This window comes from Parasteatoda tepidariorum, chromosome 5 (genome assembly GCF_982258835.1).
Source record: "Parasteatoda tepidariorum strain Cologne lab strain chromosome 5, Ptep-v5.0, whole genome shotgun sequence".
Lineage (NCBI taxonomy): Eukaryota > Metazoa > Arthropoda > Arachnida > Araneae > Theridiidae > Parasteatoda > Parasteatoda tepidariorum.
In genome coordinates, this window is record NC_141759.1 from 75247657 (window position 1) to 75271400 (window position 23744).

Below are 23744 nucleotides of genomic sequence, written 5' to 3' on the forward strand. Positions count from 1 at the left end.
AAATAAGTAAATAATTAAATAAATCAATGCAACTGAAGTGCAGTCTTGGAGGGTGAAATTCATAAGAGTACGTTTTAATTTAAAAAATCCAAGCAGTGGGCTTGGCATTTGCAGTTGGCGCAATTAGGATCCGATAGGGAAATTTCCTCGAACTATTTATTATAAAACACTATTTGGCATAGTTTGAAAAGAATAAAACTTTTTGTTTTTGCTGATTTTTTTGAATTTTTTCCTCTCTTGATTCGGTTTAATAAATCTACATCCAAATTAATTGCAAAACCATTTGTATTTTCCGCCGTACTTTTGAAAAATCATATGCCATTTTTAATGTCCGCACTTCAGTGTTTCTTCCTGAAGGGTAGATAATTCAGCAAAAAAGATTGCGTTTTGCCAAATCATTTAATCATAATTATTTTGTTAGGTCAAAATTATAGCGAAATCATGCTCTCTTTATTTTTCTGTAGTTCTTTTTTGAAATAATTACATGCCATATGTTATTTCCGCACTTCAATATTTCTTTCCGATATTTAAACAAGAAAGATAGCACGCAGCCAAATTATGCAAGCACAATTTTTTTATTCGGTTTCAGGCACTCTACCCAAATTTATAACGAAATCGTGCTCTCGGTATACTTCGGCAATTCTTTTTGAAGTAATCATACACCATATTCTTTCCGCACTTCAATGTTTCTTCTTGAAGGGACGATAATTCAACAAAAAGGATTGCATATTGCCCAATCCTTTCACCGTAATTTTTGTCTACCGGAACAAGGCATATCTTGTCATTCATATCTTCATAATTACAAATGGCACAATGTGGGTTTCGATAATAGCTATAAAATGTTCCATCATTACTTAGAATTCTCGTCAAAGCCATATAAGACATGCACTTCTTTTCGATATCTTCATCAGTCCAATCATCAGCGCATTCCGAAGTCATATCGAAATTATAACAATAGGGTAAATTACTTTTTAATTGATCCGGTATACGCACGACAATAGAAACATCCAGCTTTAGTCCTTCCTCAAGGATTATGTACCATGAATCTATACCACGACGCACATCTGGAATTGATTTAAGCTCAAAAGATACATGTTCATTTTTTAGTCTTAAATCCCATGGTATCGGTTTTTCTTTTCCATTGTTTCTGTTGCAAGCGAAGCAGTAGTGGTTCTTATATGAAATACCTGTTACTGGGTCAGTAACGGGTATTGCCAAGAAAGGATCTTTTAACTTCTCCGCCTTTCCGCTGCAAAACTTTTCTGTGGTTTCGTCGTATAACATATCGGGATCGCAACTGTTTATCATAGGTAAATATAAATCTTGTCCTTTATGCTGGTAATATTCACAATCATAGTTTTTAAGAGGTACAACTTGATTGTTTCTATATTTAGAATCTGCGCAGCATGTTCCGAGGAGATTGCAGGAAACACCACAGTTGCAATGTTCGAAAACTTTATGTTTTCTGGGTATTTCGCAAGAGTCTAGACCCTTGCATGTTGCATTCAATTCTTGGATATCCTTGTATGTAACGTCAGATAAAATTGTCTTAAAACATTCTAAGCTTATAAGAGTCTTGAACAAAACCAATAGAAGAGATTTAGGAAATGATTTCCATTGTAACTCCATGAATGGCTTGATCTAAAAATAATATAAGATTTTGTAAATAATATTATTTAATAAAAATGATGTTTAAAAATTATAGTATTCATTAGGCTTTTCCCGCAAAATGGTATTTCAAATAATAAGGTGTCCCAAATTATAAAACAGTTCGAAAGTTTATGACAAATAATGCTATAATTTTGTATGCATAATACGCCTTAAATGCTGATATTAGTATCTGAATTGAAACTTTCCAATTTAATACAATTATTACAGTGAATTTTTACTAAAAATCGATTTTTTTTTTTTGAATTTTCTGAATGCTTATAATGTGCGAAAACTGTCTTAAAAAAAACATTTTGAGAAGATTTCACGATCAAATTTGAGCTACGTATCTTGCATCAAATACGTTTGTTCAAGTTTAAAATCGAGATTTCACCGTAAAATTTATTTTTCAAATAGTTTTAAATGTTTTTCTTTCTGTAACTACTGTTCAATAGGATACAAAATTTAAATTTAAATTTGTGTGTTCTTTAATTTATATATATGTACTTGTTTGCCTGATTCTGGAAATAAAAATCTTGAATATCTTGATAAGATATCTTGCCAATAAAATATTTTGATAAATCTACCAAAAAAAAAATATTTGTAAATGTGCATAAGTATTTTGTTAAGTTCTAAAGCTCGGAGATCTTGATGTATCACAAGAACTCACATTCCAATCCTAATCTTCTCCAGCAGTGGACTGATCGTAAAGACGCGGTTCTTAGTAGAACTCTGAAACCAAGCATCACTGATTTCGGTCAGTGAGAGAGGGATGACCATTTAACTGATTGACCGTGAAGTCATCGACTTCGCGTGCAGGTCGTCTGATAACCAAAGAGAGGAAGCCATCCCCTCTGCAGAGAATCAAAATCATGATGGCATGTCTTTTCTCGGGAATGTTTTCCAGACTATTGCCAATAGTTCATCGTGTAGCTGTAGTACAACGCAAATAAAGCACTAGTACTACTACCAATATTCCGCTATTCCTCTCTTTAGTGCAATAATTACTAGTAGGTCCAGACAGTCGAAGTACTTTGAATTCTTGGAGGTTACAGTTGGCGCAAACTGGCACTGATATGAGGAACCTGGCTCGTATAGTACAAAAGTACTATATGCGGTGACTTTAGAATCCATACCTAGAATCCGATATGCGGCGAAGACTTAAGACTTAGATCCGAAGACTTTTCATTGTGTTACGAGGATTGCTATTTATATTTCTGACCTTGGCAACAGTAAGTGTTGCTAGGCTACCGCAGACGATTTTAATGAAAATTTGATATTTTTAAACATAAATTCAGCAGAAGATTTACCATTATAGTTTCATTTGTGTTGTTGACAGTAAATTGAAAAGTTCTTCTCTTTCAAAAAATGGAATTGAATCGTGAACATTTTCGTGCCATTATTTTTCATAACTTTCGACGTGGATTGTCAAGACAAGAGTGCTTCGATGAACTTAATTCTTTATTCAGCGATAAAGCGCCATCCTACAGCACTGTAAAAAATTGGTATAACGAATTTAATCGTGGTCGATGTTCGATCCAGGACGAATCCCGTGCAGGTCGTCCAAAATCCGCTGTTGTGCCAGAAAAGATCGATGCTGTGCGTGAACTGATAAAGCAAGATCGTCATGTGACATACCGTGAGATAGAGGCGTCTTTGGACATTAGTATGACTAGCATCAATAAAATATTGCATGAACATTTGAGCGCAAAAAAAATTTGTTCGCGTTGGATCCCGCATAATCTGACAAACGCTCAAAAAAAGGCTCGTGTCGATTGGTGCAAGGAAATGTTGGAAAAATACGTTCAAGGTACATCAAAGGCTGTGTATAACATTTACACAGGTGACGAATCATGGATCTATGCATATGAGCCGGAAACAAAACAGCAATCAACTGTATGGGTCTTCCAAGACGAGGCAAAACCAACAAAAGTTGTTCGAGGAAGAAGCGCATCGAAACAAATGATTGCCTGTTTCTTCGGCATTAACGGTCATGTGGCAACAGTGGCGTTAGAGCAACGCAGGACGGTCTATTCTGAATGGTACACGACCATTTGTTTGCCAGAAGTCATCGGAGAAATTCGAAAAATGCAGAAGAACAGGCGTATCATTCTTCATCATGATAATGCGAGCTCTCACACATCGACTCAAACAAAAGCATTTCTGACGGAGCGAAAGATCGAACTGATGGGTCATCCGCCGTACAGCCCTGATTTGGCACCCAATGACTTCTTCTTATTCCCACACATCAAAAATAAATTACGTGGACAACGATTTTCGACCCCCGAAGAAGCGGTTGATGCATTCAAAATGCATGTTTTGGAGTTACCTCAATCGGACTGGAAAAAAGTGCTTTGAAAATTGGTTCAAACGCATGCAAAAGTGTATTGATCATCATGGAGAATATTTTGAAAAACAATAAAACCAATTTCGATCCTACATATTTGTTTTTTTTTCATTATTAGGCCAGAAATATAAATAGCAACCCTCGTAGTACAACGTAAATAAAGTACTAGTACTACTACCAATATTCTGCTATTCCTCTCTTTAGTGCAATAATTACTAGTAGGTCCAGACAGTCGAAGTACTTTGAATTCTTGGAGGTTACAGTTGGCGCAAACTGGCACTGATATGAGGAACCTGGCTCGTATAGTACAAAAGTACTATATGCGGTGACTTTAGAATCCATACCTAGAATCCAATATGCGGCGAAGACTTTACATTGTGTTACGGATTATTGTAATATTAATTTTCTCCGTTTCTTTACATGTATTTTTGTAATGTCAGAAAATAGTTATATAGTTTATAGATCAGTCATCCCTATTTTAATTTATTCTTAAAAGAAAAAGTACTCACTGGTTGCGTTTGTAATTGGGCTAGATAGGATTGGATTTGCTTAAAATTAATCCATTAGATAGGCGACAATGTTCTCGCTATTTTTTATAATTTATGCGTCCCAATTGCCATTAAATGTTTTTGATTATTATGTATTATTCGAAAGAGGATGTTTTGTTCAATTGTAATCTATGTTTTGTTTCTTTGCTCGAATTAGTTTATATTAATTTTCAGATAATTAAAATCGAATGTAAAGTTGATAAAAATGGCTATTTTCGACACCTGCTTTTTTTTCTTTCTTTTTTTGATTTTCATCAAGCACCTAACGTCACGGAAGCTATTCGTGACAATTGCGATCTAGGGAGAGGAGACTATATCTAAAAGAACCACATGTTTTTAGAATGCCAAGTTTAGAAAAAAAATTGGAATTTGGCCGTCCAGTTGAGTTCGATAAGGAGAGATTAAATAAACTTTTACATAGAAAATCGAATGGGCAAAGAAAATGGAATTTTCATTTATTTACAAAGAAAATGGGATTTTTCGTTGCCTTAGGGGATAGAGCGTTCTTTCCAATAAGATGCCCCGGGTTCGAATCCCAGTGATGACTGGTCGATACGAATTCCGCATCCGGCCTGCACCGTCCACAGTGCTGACGTGAAATATCCACAGTGATTATCCACACCGTGAAGTATCCACACCGACCACATGATCCACCTATCCAGAGTGATAGACGGATCATGGGTTAGAGCCCCCTTGCTGTCAAGCTAACCGCGGGAGGTTCTCGTGGTCTTCCTCTCCCTGTACCACAAATGCGGGCTAGTTCCATCAAAATGTCAAGAGGTCATAAGTTCGATTTCAACCGACCCAAGACTCACTCCCCGTGTAAGTAAATGGTGACTGGAGCACGTTAAATCTGTCGAGTCACTGAATCCTCCATGTTCTCATAACAAATCAAACCTCTGGGGGTACTGATCCAAGAGTTTCCTTTGTATTCGGGATTGGTTCAAAATCATAAGCTTACGGAACATTAGTAGTCGTAAACCCATAATTTGCGTCAGCAGTTCAACGACGGTTATATAACAAAATAAAATACTTTATACTGAGCCGTGGATACTCAGGGAATAGAGCGTTGGTCTCCCAATAAGATGCCCCGGGTTCGAATCCCAGCGATGGCTGGTCGATAGGAATTCCTCTACCGGCTCGCACGGATCACAGCTGACGTAAAACATCTTCAGTGGTAGGCGGGTTAGAGTCTTTTTGTCGTCAGGCTAACCGTGGGAGCTTATCGTGATTTTCCGTTCCAATGTAACGTAAATGTGGGTTAGTTCCATCAAAATGTTCTCCACGAAGGCAAATTTCTCCCAGTAATTTATCCAGGCGTTCTCTTGCGTTCTAAATTGGGTTCAAAACTACAAGCTCACGGAGTTAACATTAGTAGTCGTAAACTCATAATCGGGTCAACTGTTCAACGACTGTTATAAAATACTTTCAACTTTTTAAAAAGTTAACAAAATGGCGGGAATTTAATTACCAACCAAATAAATGAATAACAATTTTGTTGTAAATTGGATATTCATATTCATTATAAATAATAAATCAATAGAACTTAATAGTATCGGTGCAAGTAATAGAATGCAGGAAGTTTTATATAAACTATTGTGAAACAAAAGATATTAAAAATCCAGATATTAACTGTTGATTGGTTAAGACTGATTGCAAAATTTGTGTCCCAACTCATATTTGCCATAACATTCGGTGCATTTCAAATCAAAAGAGACATCATGAACTTTATCTTTCATTTATTTACAAAATAGCAACTTTGAGATACACACAGAATGCTAGTTCTTTTTAAGAACTTGGTATTAGTATCTTTAAAATAAAAATCTTGTTCCTGAATAACAAATTTGACTTATGTAGACATGAAACTATGAAGTTTCCTATGAAGCCATGAGTTTGATATGTCATGGGTTAATCGGAACACCTCTTTTGTGGCTAGAGAGGAGAAAAAACACCCCGAAAATTAAAATTTAGATTGAATCAATGAATTAACTCTATAAGGACTTGATCTCATAGCAAACTTTCTTTCTAACCCAGTTACAGTAGAGTCCTCTATCGGCTAGAACAAGAAATGCTTAGTTGATACTAGAGGTTTAGAAAGTAAACTTTAAATATACTACAATTCAAGGTATCGCTCATATTTTTTATTTAACCCTGTTTATTACCTTATTTTAATAAATACGTTAAATGATAAACTGCTGTGCACAGAGGAAAAAAACCTACATTGACAATTTGTGGAAAAGCATTTAATACTTTCATCGCGACAATGTTCTTTGCCGCACCCTTTGGGATTAGCGTTTCCTTGCAGCACTAATATTGAAACAGGACGCAAAAATTCTGTTAAAACTTGTTTATTTTACTTTAAAAAATAATAATCAATTGCAATCAATAACTATTTTCTCTAATACAAGAAAAAAGCACAGGGAATAGATCTAGACATCAAGTCCGTCTATTTTTGTTATTTACCAAAATTATTTTTCCAATGGAAGGATAGAAAGTCTTTTTATATTACAACGGAAAAAAGAAAGTAGTGGTCAGAAAGACATTTCATTCTAGCTTTTTTTTCGTAACTACCAAGCTTTTTTTAACAGTTCTAACATATACTCAGCACTGCTTCGTACCCGAGAAAAAGTAAATAGGGATTCAGCTATAAATGAAATAGTTTGAGTACCAGAGTTGTTCCTCTTAATCGTCTTGCTTACAGGCCTAAATAGGCAATAAAAGGAGAATTGCAATATTCGCGATCGCAACGCTCGAGTACGCCGTCTAGCGGGAGCCTGTAAATATCGGACATTAATTTATCACGTTTTCATTTAGTTCCATCAAAGTCATTGACTGAATCAGACGCCATTTTTTAGCAGCAAATAGGAAACAAAATTTCCCTAAGGAAAAGGCCGAAGAACTTGAAAAAAATCTCCAGAATATTAGTAAATCTTTCGGGAACAGAACACGCCAAACATTTGAAGAAAAATTCTTCAATAATTTTTAATTTCTATTATCAACAAACTTGCAACTGATGACTTCCGATTTCGGATACTGTTACAGATGTGTGTATTAAGGTAAAATGCATTTCTTCTGTCTTCAATTCATTACGAATTAAAGTGAAGTCAACATTGCTTTCGTCATTCCAGTGAATAAATATGAATTCAGAACATACAGAATTGTAATAGTTATAGAATAGTATATATTTCTGTATCCATATAATTCGGAAAACAACAATAAAAAATTATAGAAATTACTTGAAATAGTGCCATTTGTGCTGATTCTTAATTAATTTAAATCGTTTTCTTGGTAAGTTTTTTTTAATTTTGAAAGAATAAGTTCAACTAGAATTCAGCAATTCTGTTTTTAGCTACATATTCAAATTCATATCAATTATAAAATTTTGCTGTGTAGTATGTTATCTAAAAGTAATGAAGGTATAAACTATGTATCTATTATTTGAGATTAAAGTTTTCAAACAAGGAACTTATCATTTTGGAATTCTCCGGGAATCATAAATCAGGTAAGTGCAATGATTTTTACAATAAAAAATTTGCTTGTAAATATTTTTTTTTCATTTGATCATGGTTCTCTACACTACAGAATGGGTTTTTACGTCTGATTAAGAACTATAAGAATAATAAAAAAAGAAACAATATGAAAGTTTTTATTTCAATGTAAAGAATTCTTAAAATCGTTTTTTTATTCTAAGAATTCCGTTTTTTCCGTTTTTTAGTTTATAATTTTTTGATAAAAATTGTTCTCAAAATACTTTTTTTGAAAAATTAAATGGTATAACATTATGTGTTTATGTATACTTCTTGTATATTCCAATGTTTGAAGTAATATGATTCAGAAAAGTATGGAATAAAAATTCGGTACTAACGTATTAACGCCACCGCCGCTACAGATTTGGCGGTTTTTAAGAGCCGCTAATCTACACTTAAAATTTTTGCGACAATTCATAAAATAAAACACTTTATTTAAAATCAAAATAGTTAATCGGATTTCGGTGGAAAATGAGCCGATATAGAGTTTAGCATAGATTCAAAACAATCATATCGCCATATGAACTCTGATGAATAAGATTCCAAATGAAATAACATTTCCAAAACGTACGTTTACCAAGATAAAGTTTTATGTTGTGGGAATTGGTACATTTTCGTTTTTTCGGTAAAATATTTCCCTCCTGAAAAAATAAAATTGCATCTTGTTTTGTTTTTGGCAAATCCCAAAGACGAATATTCGTAGCACTAAAAATGGCGACAAAAAAGAATTGTCTTTTTTTTTTGTTTTTGTTTCGTCAGCATTCTTTATTTTACGTTTCTTAGTTTCTAAATAATGATTTTTATTGAAACTTGAAATTTTTTGATAAAAATTGTTGTCAAAAAACGTTGTTTACAAAATTAAATTTCATAAAATTATGAGGCTTATGTATACTTTTTGTTCATTTTAATTTTTGAACTAATATGATTCTTAAAACTATAGAATGTAAAGTTTAAATGGGATTTCATGTTATATCATTAAATTTAGTAATACTATTTCTCGGGCATTAGGTTTTAACTCTTATAAGAATATACATATTTTTTTCTGTTAATGTACAAATATTTTTCCGATGTGTTTTGGATGTTCCTTCTCTAATAAAAAGAGATACCATTTTGTTTTCGGTTGTATAAGAAAGAAGATCAAGCATTTTTCTTTTTCAAATTTAATAAGCCACATTAAAGAAGGAACGTTGCAATGCTACACGCTACATTAACGACGTCTCCAGAGTAACTGAATGACGGTTCATATAGAAATCGCAGGTAAGCGTCTCATACAACAACGCCCCCTATAGTTCGTTGCGATCGCGAATTGCATGCTTTCCGAAAACTTAAACTTACTTATGTATGACTTAGAATTGTTCTGGCCAACCCTCACTGATTCATCGGATCTAACATGACATGGCTAGGCATATAGTCAAGAATTTGGATTTTTGTATGATTATTGTATATTTATTCATATGTGTTCAATTTGTTAACTTCTAGTGGTTGTTTAAAGCATTTTCAACTATATTTATAAATCTAAGGTAGAAATAGAAAAGAGTAAGTTTGGCTATCACCTTAAACATAAAAATAAAAGCTGCCGGAAATTTTGGAGAATCTGCAGCTGTGAAGTGGATATCTTTTAGGTTAAGAAAGGACATTAGTTTTAAAAATGGCACGGATAATTTTAACTTAAAAACTATCTCTGAGAATATTAAATTTAGAAATAATTATATTTCTTTTAATGTAATTATATGTTTTTGTCGAAACATTTACTTTACTGCAGAAATTTTTTTTTAATATAAATGATATTTGTGTGTTTTCTTAGACCAATTTTCAGTGTTAATAATTTTAAGCTTGAATTAAACTAATGCAAGAGGAATTTCATTTTTGTGTGATTTTCGAATATTGAGAAAAAAAATGGCACCCAAATTTCTACACCAAATGTTTCTTCGAAAATTAACCTTATTCTGTGCCAAACTCTATATATTTAGTTCAGAAGTGTTGCGATTCAGTGCACTTTACCTTTTTCACTTTAAGTGTTTTTGCACTATCCGAATTTCTTACGCCACTGTGCTTTCGGCATTTTTCTACAGCTCTTTGCAAAATAATCATACACCATGTTGTCTTTACAATCCGTTTCGTTCTGAAGATTGTATAACTTAACAAAAAAGATACCGTCTTTCAAAGAATTCTTATTGTCATCCTCGTCATTATCATAGTCATCGTCATCACCCTCGTTACCATCATTTTCGCTACTGTCATTATTGTCATTATAATTCTCGTCACTATTATCCTTGTCATCATTATTCTCGTTACCCTCATCTTCATCACCCTCCTCTTCGTCACCATCATTCTTTTCATTATCATTATCACCACCTTCACCCTCATCAGAACTACTCTCGTTATCATCTCCTTTGTCACTATCATCATCATCGTCATCATCATTTTTGTCACTATCATTTTCGCCATCTTCATTTTCGTCACCATCATTCTCACTACCTTCATTCTCGTCATCCTCATCCCCGCCACTTTCACCTTCGTCACTATCATTATTGTCACCATCATTTTCGCCTCCTTCATTTCCATCATCATAATTCTCACCACCATCATATTCGTCTCCATCATTATCATCGTTACCATCTCTCACGTCACCATTGTCTTTGTCATCATCACTCTCGTCATTATCATTATCATCATCATCGAAATCATCAGAGATTGTTACCGTTTGGAGACATTCCATGTCATCAATACTATGATGATTGCAAACAGCACAATGTGGATTTCGGTATTCTATATAAAATGTGCCATCACTGCTTAGAACTCTTGTTAGAGCCATATAAGAAGACTCACATTTTCTTTTAATGTTTGGATCACCAGACCAGTACGAAGCACATTCTGACCACACAAGAAAGTAACAATGAGGGACAATACTTTTCAGTTTTCCCGGAATAGATGTATGCAAATAAACTTCGATTGCAATTTCCTGTTCAAGGGTTATGAACCATTTTTCACCATCAGAGTGTAGCTTAGGAATTGTTGAGTTTTTCAGTTTTTGATGTATGCAATCGCTCTTCAATTTTAAGTTCCATGGTACTGGCTTTTCTTCTCCATTATTTCTATTACAAGCGAAGCAATAGTGGTTTTTGTATGAAATGCCTGTTACAGGATCGGTAACGGGTATTTTCAAGAATGGATCGTTTAACTCTTCGCCACTGCTCTTGCAAAGATTTTCAGTCGTTTCATCGTATAGTACATTGGAATCGCAACTGCTTATCATAGGTAAAGAACGGACTTTTTTACGATAGTTAAAATCTTGGCACCTTATGTTTTTTAGTGGTTCTATGTATTTGTTTCTATATTTCGAGTCCACGCAACATGTCCCCATAAGATTGCAAGAAGCACCGCAGTTGCAATGTTCAATAATGTTCTCTCTTCTTGGTAATACACAAGAATCTAATCCCTTGCATGTTGCATTCAAATCTTCGATGTCTTTATACGTCACATCAGGTAATGGAGAACAAAAACATTCTAAGTTTATGATAGACTTTAACAAAATCAATTGAAGAATGGTTGAAAATGCCTTCCAATGAAACTCCATGAATAGTTCGATCTAAAAATGATATAAAGTTTTGGTAAATGCTAATAATGTTCTTAAATAACAATTGAAAATGTTATAAATGAGAAGTTTCAAAAAATTGGCAAATGGAATTTGCTAAAACAAAATAACGGCGGGAGCGAAATGGCGAGGCCGAAATGTTATGAACCGCCATTGGTTGCCAAATGTATGAAACTTCAGAAATGCACATTTAAAATACACATTCTTCTTGGATAATCACCAGATTGTCAACGAGAGCCCAATTGCTGTAGGTCTAATGTGATATTATAATGAAATCCTATTCTAAACCAAAGGTCTAAGCATGATGTTTAGGTCCCTCCATTTTGGTTCCAAAGCTTCAGTCTCATTTCCTTATCGAAAATAAAGGAAAAAAACGAGTATATATTGGGGGCAGCAAGTTTACTTTTAAAGGAAGAGAAAACAAAAGATATATCGAAATCTGATGAATTACTCGTTATGTTAAATGAAAGTTTGTTAAAGTTTAGATCTTGCTTTTACTTTTCAAAATCGAAGATTCATATAAACGCTACATTGTATTCCAGATGTGATGTTAAATTATAATTTAGCTTGCTTTGAATCTTCACTCAATGGTTTGATGCTTTATTACTCCGAGAAGATCGATAGTAATTGAAATGACAAATCAACTATAATGGAAAAAGAAGATAGATTAATGTTATGAATAGCTACAAGATGTTTTATCACATTCATAAAATGTTTATTTTTGAACTTTATATGTGTTTTTTTTTTGGGGGGGGGGGGAGATTTTCTCCAACTCACTTCAGTCACGCCACTGATAGAATAGGGAAAAAGGTGATTCAAAACTTGGTTTTCCCCTTTTCACATTTAATATTTTATTAAATATTTGGTAACCATTTAAAATTCATGATATTTTGTCCCTTAGAGAAATGAAATATTCAATTAAACTAAAAAATATATTTAAGGCCATTCAAAAATAACCATAAGGGCTATTAAATCCCATCAATATAGACAAATCGAATTAGTAACAGGACTGGATTGGAAAGGGACTGACATGGCAACGGGACCAAAACGGAGAGATCAAAACAGTGGTACTGAAACGGCGAGATTGAAACGGTGGGATTGAAACGGTGGGATTGAAACGGCGAGATTGAAACGGTGGGATTGAAACGGCGAGATTGAAACGGTGGGATTGAAACGGTGGGATTGAAACGGCGGGACCGAATGGTGAGGCTAAATTGTCATGGACCACCAATGGATGTCAATTGTATGAAGTTTCAGAAATGGCGGGATCCGAATGACGAGGCTAAATTGTCATGGACCACCGATGGTTGTCAATTGTATGAAGTTTCAAAAATGGTGGGACCGAATGGTGAAACTAAATTGTCATGGACCACCAATGGTTGTCAATTGTATGACGCTTCAGAAATGACGGGATCCAAATGACGAGGATGAATTGTCATGAACCACCAATGGATGTCAATTGTATGAAGCTTCTGAAATGGCGGTATCTGAGTGACGAGGCTAAATTGTCATGGACCATCGATGGTTACCAATTGTATGAAGATCCAGAGCTACTATACCGTTCCTAAATTCTACTCCACGATATCAATCATCTTGGAACAGCCCGTTGTGATCCAGAGGAGGGATCATGAAACAAGCCTTCTCATTTGCGCCATCAACAACAGTACGGAAATAATGCGGTCAGCATTTTGTAACGACCGTTGTTCGACTCTTTGGCATAAAGCATTGGAAACTCAATTTTCTATCATTACTTTCAAGAAGAAAATCATTCATGGAACAGTCCGTTTAGTTCCAGATGAATCATAAAACAATCCTCCAGATTTGCGCGATCAACGACATTACAGAGGCAATGTGATCAGCATTTTGTACTGACCGTTGTTAGTACGACCCTTTAGTATAAATCATTGGTAACCTAAGTTCTGTATTGTTTCTTTTGAAAAGAAAAGCATTTCTGAAACAGTTCGTTGTGATCCAGATAAATTATTAAAAATACCTCCACATTTGCGTCATAGACAGTCGTTTGGTCTCTCTTTAGCTTAAAACATTGGAAATCCAGTTTTCTCTGATTACTTTCAAAACGAAAAACATTTCTGAAGCAGTCGGTTGTGTTCTAGATGAATCATGAGAAACTCCTCCAGATTTGCGTGATCAACAACATTACGAAGGCAATGTGATCAGCATTTTGTACCTACCGTCCTTAGTGCGACCCTTTAGCGTAAAACATTGGCATCTTTTAAAAAGAAAAGCTTCTTGAAGCAGTTCGTTGTGACCCAGAAAGATCATGGAATAAGTCTCCCCATTTGCGTGATCAACCACATTATGGAAGCAATGGGATCAGCATTGTGTACCAACCGTCGTTAGTGCCTCTATTTAGCATAAAACATTGGAAACAAAGTTTTTTATCGTTGCTTTTTTTTTTAATTAAAAAAGCATTCTTGAAAAACAAACATTATACTTGAAATGCAAACATTATTTAAACATTATACGTGGTCTGCAATACATTAATGCCCATAAATACTTTTTATTCTTAAACAGAATATAACTAACATAGACATCAAGTCGCGTTGTTCATAATCAGAGTTACATTTAAATTAAATAATAATTTGTTGCAGGATACGTGTCATCCCTGAAAATAAGCAGGCATATTTTTGAAAACAAATTTCTCCATAAGATATCGAAATTTCATCATACTTTCTCTCTATAAGAGAGTAATGAATTCTATAATTTAAACAGAATCATCGAGATTATTTAATATTTCTTCTTTTATAATTAAGAATAATTAAGACTTATCTTTTTATAATTAATGTTAATTAATATTTCTTCTTATATTATTAAGAATAATTACGATATCTCCTTCTATATATTAAGATAAAGATTTCTTTAATTAAGAAAAATTAGATTATTCTTCTATTAAAAATAAGTAGTTTTTTTAGCTATAAAGAGTTTATATAAAATTAACAATGTATTAAATGAGTAGACTACAATTATTTTTATTTTTTTGTTCTCGTTAAAAATGGGATTTCAAGAATAACTAAGAACTCTTCTTCAACAATACGCACAGTTACTTAAGAGCAGTTGATGGACATCAATCTTGCAATAATTCAGTAAACAGAAAGAAAATCAATTAATTAAAATTATTCCTATAAAATAAAAATGTGTTACAAGTATGATATAAATCAATTGAAGAGCAATAACAGAAATTCAATTTTAAAAACTACCAGTCTATTTTTAAAAATGAATTTATATAGTAAATAAATTCAATGAAGTAATTGTGTCATAATAGCAACAGCTTGAGCCTTTTTAAAGAGCTTGGTGAGCCGCTCGTATCGGAGCAGACACACGTGAGCTGAGAATACTATTGATTAGGTGTTTCCAACTTACATGAGGCCTGGGGCCACAATTAAGAACACCAGTCAAATGGTGGGCCGCAACTTTATCAAAATTTTATATAGGACTATTTTATGTTTGAAGGAACCTTAAATATTACTGTTTGACGTTTATCAAGCTGTACTAAACAAATTAAAATAAGTTGATTTTCACCTGGGAAATACAATTTTTTGCACCTTTGGTATGTTAAATTTTACATAAACGAAGAAATTAGGTTTTTTTTTTTAATGAAATAAAAGTATTTTAAATCCATATATATTTTTTACAAAAATTTTCTGCAAAAAATGACAAATAATTTATTTTAGTACGCGGGCCACAAAAAAAAGGCTTCGCGGGCCGGGTGTCGCCCGTGGGCCGTCAGTTGGTGACCACTGATATAGATTATATTGGCTAGAGCAAAGCAATTTCGCTTTCAGCGTCTTTCGTGACCACGTCTTTCGTGTCAGCGTCTTTCGTGACCACGTCTTTCTGACGGCGTCTTTCGTGACCACGTATATTACACCACTGCTTGTAGACACGTTGAACAGTCCGCTTTGAAACGCCAACAAATCCAGCAACTTTATTCACCATATGACCATTGGCACGGCCAAACACAATTGCCCCTTTTTACCACTCTATCACATCTTTACTCTTACCCATATTTACACACAATTTCCGCTTCAAACAAAAATATTTCACTGATAGCTACTTGTCTTTGATAAGGTTGAAGCAGTGTGCATGCAGTTGAGCACGTCTCTTGACCACTGCGTCATCCAACGAAGCCTAAGGATTCATCGGTGTTTGCGCACTAGGGTGACTAATTTTTTGTCCGGTGAGCTTTTATATATATATATATATATATATATATATATATATATATATATATATATATATATATATATATATATATATATATATATATATATATATATATTTATTTCCAATGAGCTGCATTATCGGTCCTGCCGATGAGCAGACCTAGTGCGTTCTCCAGAGATGGTATCCACTCTTTCAGGACCACCACAATGGGTGAGATACCGTTGGTCATGTTAATTTGGACGTCTAGTTTCTGCCACACTAGATGGCAGCACCGAGACTCTATTTGGATGCTAAAGTGCACTAGGAATTTAATTTTGCCAGAAATGTCAAGAGCCAATAAGGCACTCCAGGTATCTTTTACATGCCGCATAATCATACGACATGGCCGCTGAGGATTTTCTGCATCCCGAAAATCCGATGTCTGGGCCGGGGATCGAACCCGCAGACTTGGGCTCAGAAGGCCGACGACAAACCAACTGCGCCACCCAGCCACACACACACACACACACACACACATATATATATATATTATTTTATTTTATTTTATTTTATGATCTGTTTCTACATGTTATTTTTACTTTTTATGATCTATTTTTATGTAGTTATTTTATAAAAAGATTTTTTGAGTGCTCCTCACACTATTGTATTAATATATTTTGCTTTGGCTTTATTGATACAATATCAGAAAGCACTCTGTTTTGCGGATATAATCGTGTGGGCTGAAGAAAAGATTATATATTTTTTTTTTCTGATTTTTTAATTAACATTTAAATTTTTTTTTTTTTTTTTTTTTTTTTAAATAAAATGTTGTTTGTTATTTTTTTTACTTATTATTTCCCCCCCCCCCCTTTTTTTTTCATATGTCTATAATTTTTCTTTGTTTTATTCTTCATTTTAAACTTATATATATATAGTTTAAAAAAAAAATATAACTTTTCTAGTAATGACTTATGGAATAACATATGAAAATGACATGCATTTTTAAAAAGTTGCATTAGTATTACCTATTCCGCTTTTCAAACCAAAATAAAATAACTGAACTGTCAATAGAGAAATATGTTTTTCCCTAATAACGGTTTTTAACAATTATATAACAGGTCATTTCAAATTTTATTCGTTTTCAACTTAAGAAGTGCCAAAAGAAAAAAAATATAGACTATTCTAAATAACTTTTGACCTAATATCGAATCTTCACGTTCTCGGACTCAATCGTAATGCTTTGAAGAGGTGACTTCAAATGAGTTAATTAATATGTCCAGACTATATTTTAAGTTACGAAAGCAGACGCAAAAATGTACTTACTCTAAATAAACATCACTTCTGTTCAACGGATACAGGTTTTTAAGCCCTAACATATAGGGGGCAGCCGCAATCTGGGGCATACGGTCTCTATAGTTTGGTCAGGAGAACAATAGAAAGTTTGATCTCTTTAATGCTAATTTTACTTTTTGCGTATTTCGCTATATCTCGAGAACTTTTTAAGCGAATCGAAAAATTTTTGACGCAGATATACAATTTGTTTACCCAAAGATAATTCCATGCAAAAAATACATTTTAGTAAATATTTATTATTTTATTTAATAGCAGGCGAAGATTTTTGAATGGTTAGGTACACAGTTTTTTGCATAATTTTAAAGTTATGCAAATTTAAATGGCAAAATGCGAATTTTGAGCAAAATCAGCCCAATAGTCCCTGAGAAATTGAATTTCAAAAAAGTCAGATACTTAAGATAAGTTTGCTTTCTCTTGATCTATGTATTAGAATGCATCTAGCTTTTTTTTTTGCGAATAAAACTTGCACGTCACACGTTTATCTTAATTTTGATTGATAATCCAGCTACGTTGTTGTTGGTGTTTCGAATGACACTTGGACAGACCAAGCTTGCAGCCATTGGCCTTAGCGAATCAAATCAGAAAGGTGAGCCTTTCGTTTGACAAGAAAGCATTGCAAGGATGAAAGTACGTCTTAGCTCAAAACCCCACTGATCTATAACAGCACCACTCATTGGTGGGGCCACTTCTTCAGTTTAGACATAGATCTGAAGGGATAGGAAATTCTCTCCAAATCAATGTACACATGGTACTGTTCATTGACTGTCCTCAGGACTTTAGATTCCACAGATTTTACGAGCACGTATATTCCATGTACTCGGTGGGAGTCAAAGACCGAACCCCGGACCCTCGGAACTGGAGTTCGATTCTCTAAACTCCGGTTCGACTAAGCTAATTTGAATATAAGCTTTTTTAATAATATATATATATATTTTTGATAAATTGTTTTTGCACATATGAGCTAGTGACACGGGTTTTATAAAATTAATGACCTTTGTATTAATACTTCGATTAAATATTTAATATAAAATTAGTTATCTATGGTTTCTTTTGAAAAAACAAAGCAGCATTTAATTTTAAAAATACATTATTGAGTAAATAATTTTAACAAATGTTTATTTTAACCCTTTCATTGGGCCATTTATTTCTAGTAAAGGTAAATTAAAGTATTTTTGGAATTGAAATTGTTTTAAGAATAGTAATTGATGTAAGAAAGAAAAAACCCATTTAGTTTATAAAAAGGCAATTTTTTTTGGTGGTAAATATATTTAAAACGACCATATATTACTCATTGACTTTTATTTTTCTTTATTTATAAAATAAATTTTATGAATGATATAAACTTCAAAAAGAATTATGTATTTCATAACTATTATACGTTTTTTCTAAACTAACAAATTTTATTCAAACGCACTTCAAGAAAGCTGAAGTTATTAGCAAATGGAAACCTAAAATAAAAGTGGTGGGAAGTATACTTCCCACGGCCTTCGAAAGGGTTAAGTAGTGTTCGAGCAACGATTTCACTATATTTCAATTAAATAAAAAAACTTCTTCAAGGATAGGTACTGCATTAGAAAAGTATTTTTAATATTTACTCAGTAGAAAAAAAATTTAATATTTGTGTCTTACTCGGTTTTTATTTTAGAAGAGGGGGGACAAGAGTAGACATCTTGAATAACTGTTTTTATTTATGTGTCCAATTTCATCTGTGAGATAGCGTAGATTCGCAACATTGGATGCACAGTGCACAAAAAAGGGGCCCTCTGATTAAATTTTAATATAATGATCATGTTCTAGAACTCCATTTTAAAGGTTCGAGAGGGTGACCACAAGTATGATATTTATCTAGTGCAGATCATATTTTAAGTTACAAAATCATTTTAACGAAAAACGTATTTTCTCTGAATAAAGGTACCGTTTTTTCAACTGATTCGGATTTTTGACTCCCAAAATATTGGGGGTAGCCGTAACCTGGGAAATATGGTCCTTATAGTTTGGTTAAAAGAGCGATGAAAAGTTTGAACCCCCAAATGTTAAAATAATTCTTTTGCGTGTTTCCCCATATTTCGAGAATTTTTTCAGGGAATTTTAATACGCAATTATAAAATTTGAATCGTAAGGTAGACATTTCAGAATATTTAATTTTACATGGCAAAACACAAAATTTGAGTGAAATCGGTTAAATAGTTTCTGAGAAATAGAGTTTTAAATACACGAATTTTTTAAAATTTGATTTCACAGGAATTGTTCAACTAATTTTGCTTAAATTTTGCATTTTGCCATGTAAAATTAAGATACTTTAAAATGATGTGAAAAATTATTTACGTTACATTTTAAAATTTCTTTATTTATTATTAAATAAAATAATAAAAATATTAAATAATTACTAAAATTTATTTTTTGCGTGTAATTATCCTTGGGTAAACGAAATTTCTAATTTTGCGTCGAAAATTTTCGATTTATCTAAAAAGTTCTTGAGATATGATGAAATAAGCAAAAAGTAAAATAACATTAAGCTGTCAAAACTTTTAACCGTTCTCCTGACCAAACTATTGGGGCCATATTTCCCAGATTGCAAGGATTGCCAGAAGCAAGGAAAACGACAGTGGTTTGTTCAGTACACAATATATACAAAGTTTTAGACTCTCTAAAGTAGGGTTTCTTCAGCTTTTTAGTCTGGGGACCATATATGTGTTCTTCGCTTGTTGTAGTGATGTAATATACTATTGCAGACTTTTAAATTTAATTTTTAATTTGAAGACGCAGCTGGTGATATAGAACAAGGTGAAAATGCTAAACTAATAACAAACTTTAAAATATAACGCAATAATAAAAATAATTTAAATTTCTTGGGTGAATTCAAGCATTGGCTACAGTCTGCCCTTAAAGAGTAGCCAATTGAAAGGTCACTACAGAGGGAACCCTCTTATTTACAACAGCCCATGTATGAGGATTCAGTATCATTATCCAGGACGTACCTGTATATTCTTAATCATATTAACACGTTGAATGGCATGGGATCACCGGTGACTGGCACTGAGTTTGTTCGTAGGATCACTAGGGGCACCGGTGAGCGGCGAAGCCAAGATTATTAGAAACACATAATTTGAGTGAGTTTTTATTTTTTTAAATATTATTATAGTTACTAAATTGGTTTGAAGAAATTAATACAATATGGAACAGACGAAAATAGTTTTATTTATATACACAGAGATGTCAACTTGCTCGGGACAGCGAATAAATATTTTCATGTGGTAGTTTATTAATTGTGATTCTTAGTTTAATAAATTCATTTTAGTAGAGTTTTATCCATCATTATTTCTATACAATTCGTAGGCTTATATAATTTACCACTTTTTTCTTATTTGTAATTCTGATTCCGATATGAAATACTACAACCCGATTACTTCATTTTTTCTCTCAGACATGATCCTATCTAAATATTATCAATAAACTCTAAAACACCCACAGCATATACTTTGGACTACGGCAAACCCGGCGAAGGAGTAACCGTAAAAAGGGTCCGATCCGGGCAAGCCATAGCATCCATTGAATTCAGTACAGTGTGTAACCCGGTACGAGCGGTTGAATACCAGGACGACCGGGTCACAGTTGTAGCAGAGCCTTACACCAAGTTTAACCATCCGTTAGTGTTACGTAAACATGTTAATAATTTATTAAATATGCGTATAGATTAAACGCAGATTTAATCTGACCACCGCCTCTGCAATTCACCGCTATTATCCACTTAGAACGCCATTATTCCATTTGCCCACTGGCACAATCACCGACGAAAGTGTGAAATGTCCGCTTCGCGGACAGGTACACTGTGGTAGAACTCAGTTCAAGTTCATATATATCTAAAATACTAGCAAAATCTGCCTAATATTTGCAAATTTAATTTTAGTTATTTACCGTGTGGCATTCAATGTATTAACAAATACAGACAAATGAGTGAATACCACTGGAAGAAATATTTTTTCACTAATTTTTTTAGATTAGATAGACAAAATTATTTTATGGTGGTTGAACACGAAAATGACGTCTCTCACAAATATTTCTACCTATTTTCGAATACATTGTGTAGAAACAGATGGTAATTATGAAATTCTTATTAATAAGTTACAAACTCGATTGCAGTAGCTCCCCACATTTAAAAAAACTCAGCTATAAAGCGATTGCTGCTACGAGAATAGGATAGATTAAAAGTACAAAACTGGAAAGCAAATAAATTTATTTACTTATAAAAGTCTACTCTTATTATTATTTGTTAAATTTATTAATATATTTGTTGTCATTCAAGTTATATTAGAAATTGTTTATCAGGGTTTTTTAGTCACACAAGTAATATTTTTATTTATTTAGAAAAGAAATTACTGAAATACAAAACTGCTTTCCTTTTTATCTGGTTCATAATACGCGATAAACTTAATTAGAAAATATTAAATATATATCTCCCAATGCATAATAAATTCTAAAAACTAAGTTATAAATAATTGAAGCAAATCAAAAGTTTAAAAAAGTTAAGTATAATAGTAACTATACTGAATATATATATATATATATATATATATATATATATATATATATATATATATATATATATATATATATATATACAAATTCGAGAGATAAATTGAGTACTATATAAACCATGATATATTAATTATAGTATTAAAATGTTTTTTTATCTTACATTTTTAATATTTGTCCGGGAGTTCCTTAATCAATAAAAACATCCTGAATCACATCTTCATTGCTTGAAATCCGCGAGTTGTCATTCTGTCAACAAACTGTTTTCACTGCCGTTTGATTAAAGAGTAATTTTTCATTTGAGGTAAGTCATTTCCTTTCTAACAAAAACGGAACTAAACATTGCTTCGAAGTTTTTATTTCCAATGAAACTCGAACTTCCTTTTTTTATTATTACATAATATTGCTCAAATCATTACAATTGCAATGCTGTCAATAGAAAATAAATTGGAACATTGACCTCATCGATATCTTAAATTTTCAAGGAAATATATGCAATTTACAATGCTGAATTTAACTAACTTAAATTTCATGAAATTTTCTTTCTTTTTTTTTTTTAAATGCAACTGTTTCTTAACAAACCTTCCGTATGAGCATTTTGTCAAATTGAGGAAATTAATATTCGTATTTGTTTGCAAATACGAGTTTCGTCAACGGCTTAAGGCTGAATGCAACTAACTATGAATACGATTGACTAGAAAGTCATCAGAAAATAAGTATGAGTTCTAATAGATGGAAGTCCAGGAACAGGCTAGCACTACCACTGTAACACCCTGATGCATAATGCAAATGAATTTAGAATTCGATAAAAAAAATCTAGAGCAACCCATCCTGATGTCATAATCCAAGTCAAAATTTTTGATGGTTTTCCATTGACGGACCAACACAATTTTGATTTTGACCATCAATAATTCCATCATAAATCATTATATTTTTTATGGTAACCAACACAAGGTTTCCAGTATAGGATTTTGGACTGATTTATGGTGGTCCAATATAATATAGTGAACCATGTTGAACCATCAGAAATTTACATCATAGTTTCTTAAAAATCAAGTGTTGGAACAGTTATAAACAACCATCTAAAATTTGGATAAGGATTCTGAATTTACTTTAAAGAAGCTCAACATAAGCACCGACAATTATTTAAATGTAAAAATTTTTCGTCAAACAGTAAAAAAAATTATAATTTAATTTTCTTTCGAGTTAAAATTTAAAGGAAAACAATACTATGACGTATAGCAAGCATGATAATATTCATTAAAATCATGTCTTGACTTGTAACAACTTTTAATAGACAGTTAATATGCCCAATATAAAATTATGCAAACTCAAGCAAGCAAATAGTTTTGCAGCAATTATTTAGAGCCACAGAAAACTAATTTGTCTTAAATAATGTAAAATATTCACCAATATTCAAGTGCTAGTATAACTTCTCGCAACATTTGGTAGTCAAACTAATTACAAGGTTTTAATAGGTTTATTTATTATGCTGTTTTTATTTCAATAGGTTTTTTAATAGGTTTAGTAAAAGTACAGTTTTCTAGTAAAAAATTAATTTAAAAACTCGCTTAAAGCTAAATTTACGAAAATTAAAATATTTGAGCTTACAGACGATTGCAGTTTGAAAAATATGTGTGTTGTTTTCTGTTTTAAGAGAGTGGGTTTCAATATTCATACTTATAAGTTAGAACAGGTCATAACATGCATTTTTTTCTTCTTTAAAAAATTGGAAATTTTGTTTGGCAAAACCCTCTAGAGATCAAGTAAACCCTTAGAGCAGTGTTTCCCAAACTTAAGACTTTTGTGCACCCTTTCTAAATTTTTCGTAACGCTGCGCACCGCTAATAAAAAAATGATATATATATTTTTTAAATATGCTTATTTTTATTAGCATGTTATTGATTAACATATTATTAATTTTATTAACATTATATTGAAAGCTTCACGTATTCAATGAAATAAACCCTGTAAAGAAATTCTATATAACCTATAAATTATTTTCTTAAACAAAAAAGGGGCAAAAACAT

At 32.6% G+C, this 23744-nt stretch overlaps 2 protein-coding genes across 2 annotated transcripts in view; both read right to left on the reverse strand.

Moving 5' to 3' along the window:
• The window catches only part of LOC110282964 (uncharacterized), a 70783-nt gene that overhangs the window by 27941 nt on the left and 19098 nt on the right, over positions 1-23744 (reverse strand). The gene's annotated exons all lie outside the window — the stretch shown is intronic.
• LOC107455228 (uncharacterized) lies at positions 429-22007 on the reverse strand. Its single transcript, XM_087164251.1, has 3 exons — positions 21878-22007; positions 10071-11658; positions 429-1641 (listed from the first exon to the last, which is right to left on the reverse strand). Exon 2 carries the CDS (start codon positions 11644-11646, stop codon positions 10096-10098), a length of 1551 nt encoding a protein of 516 aa, XP_087020377.1. The 5' UTR covers positions 11647-11658; positions 21878-22007; the 3' UTR covers positions 429-1641; positions 10071-10095.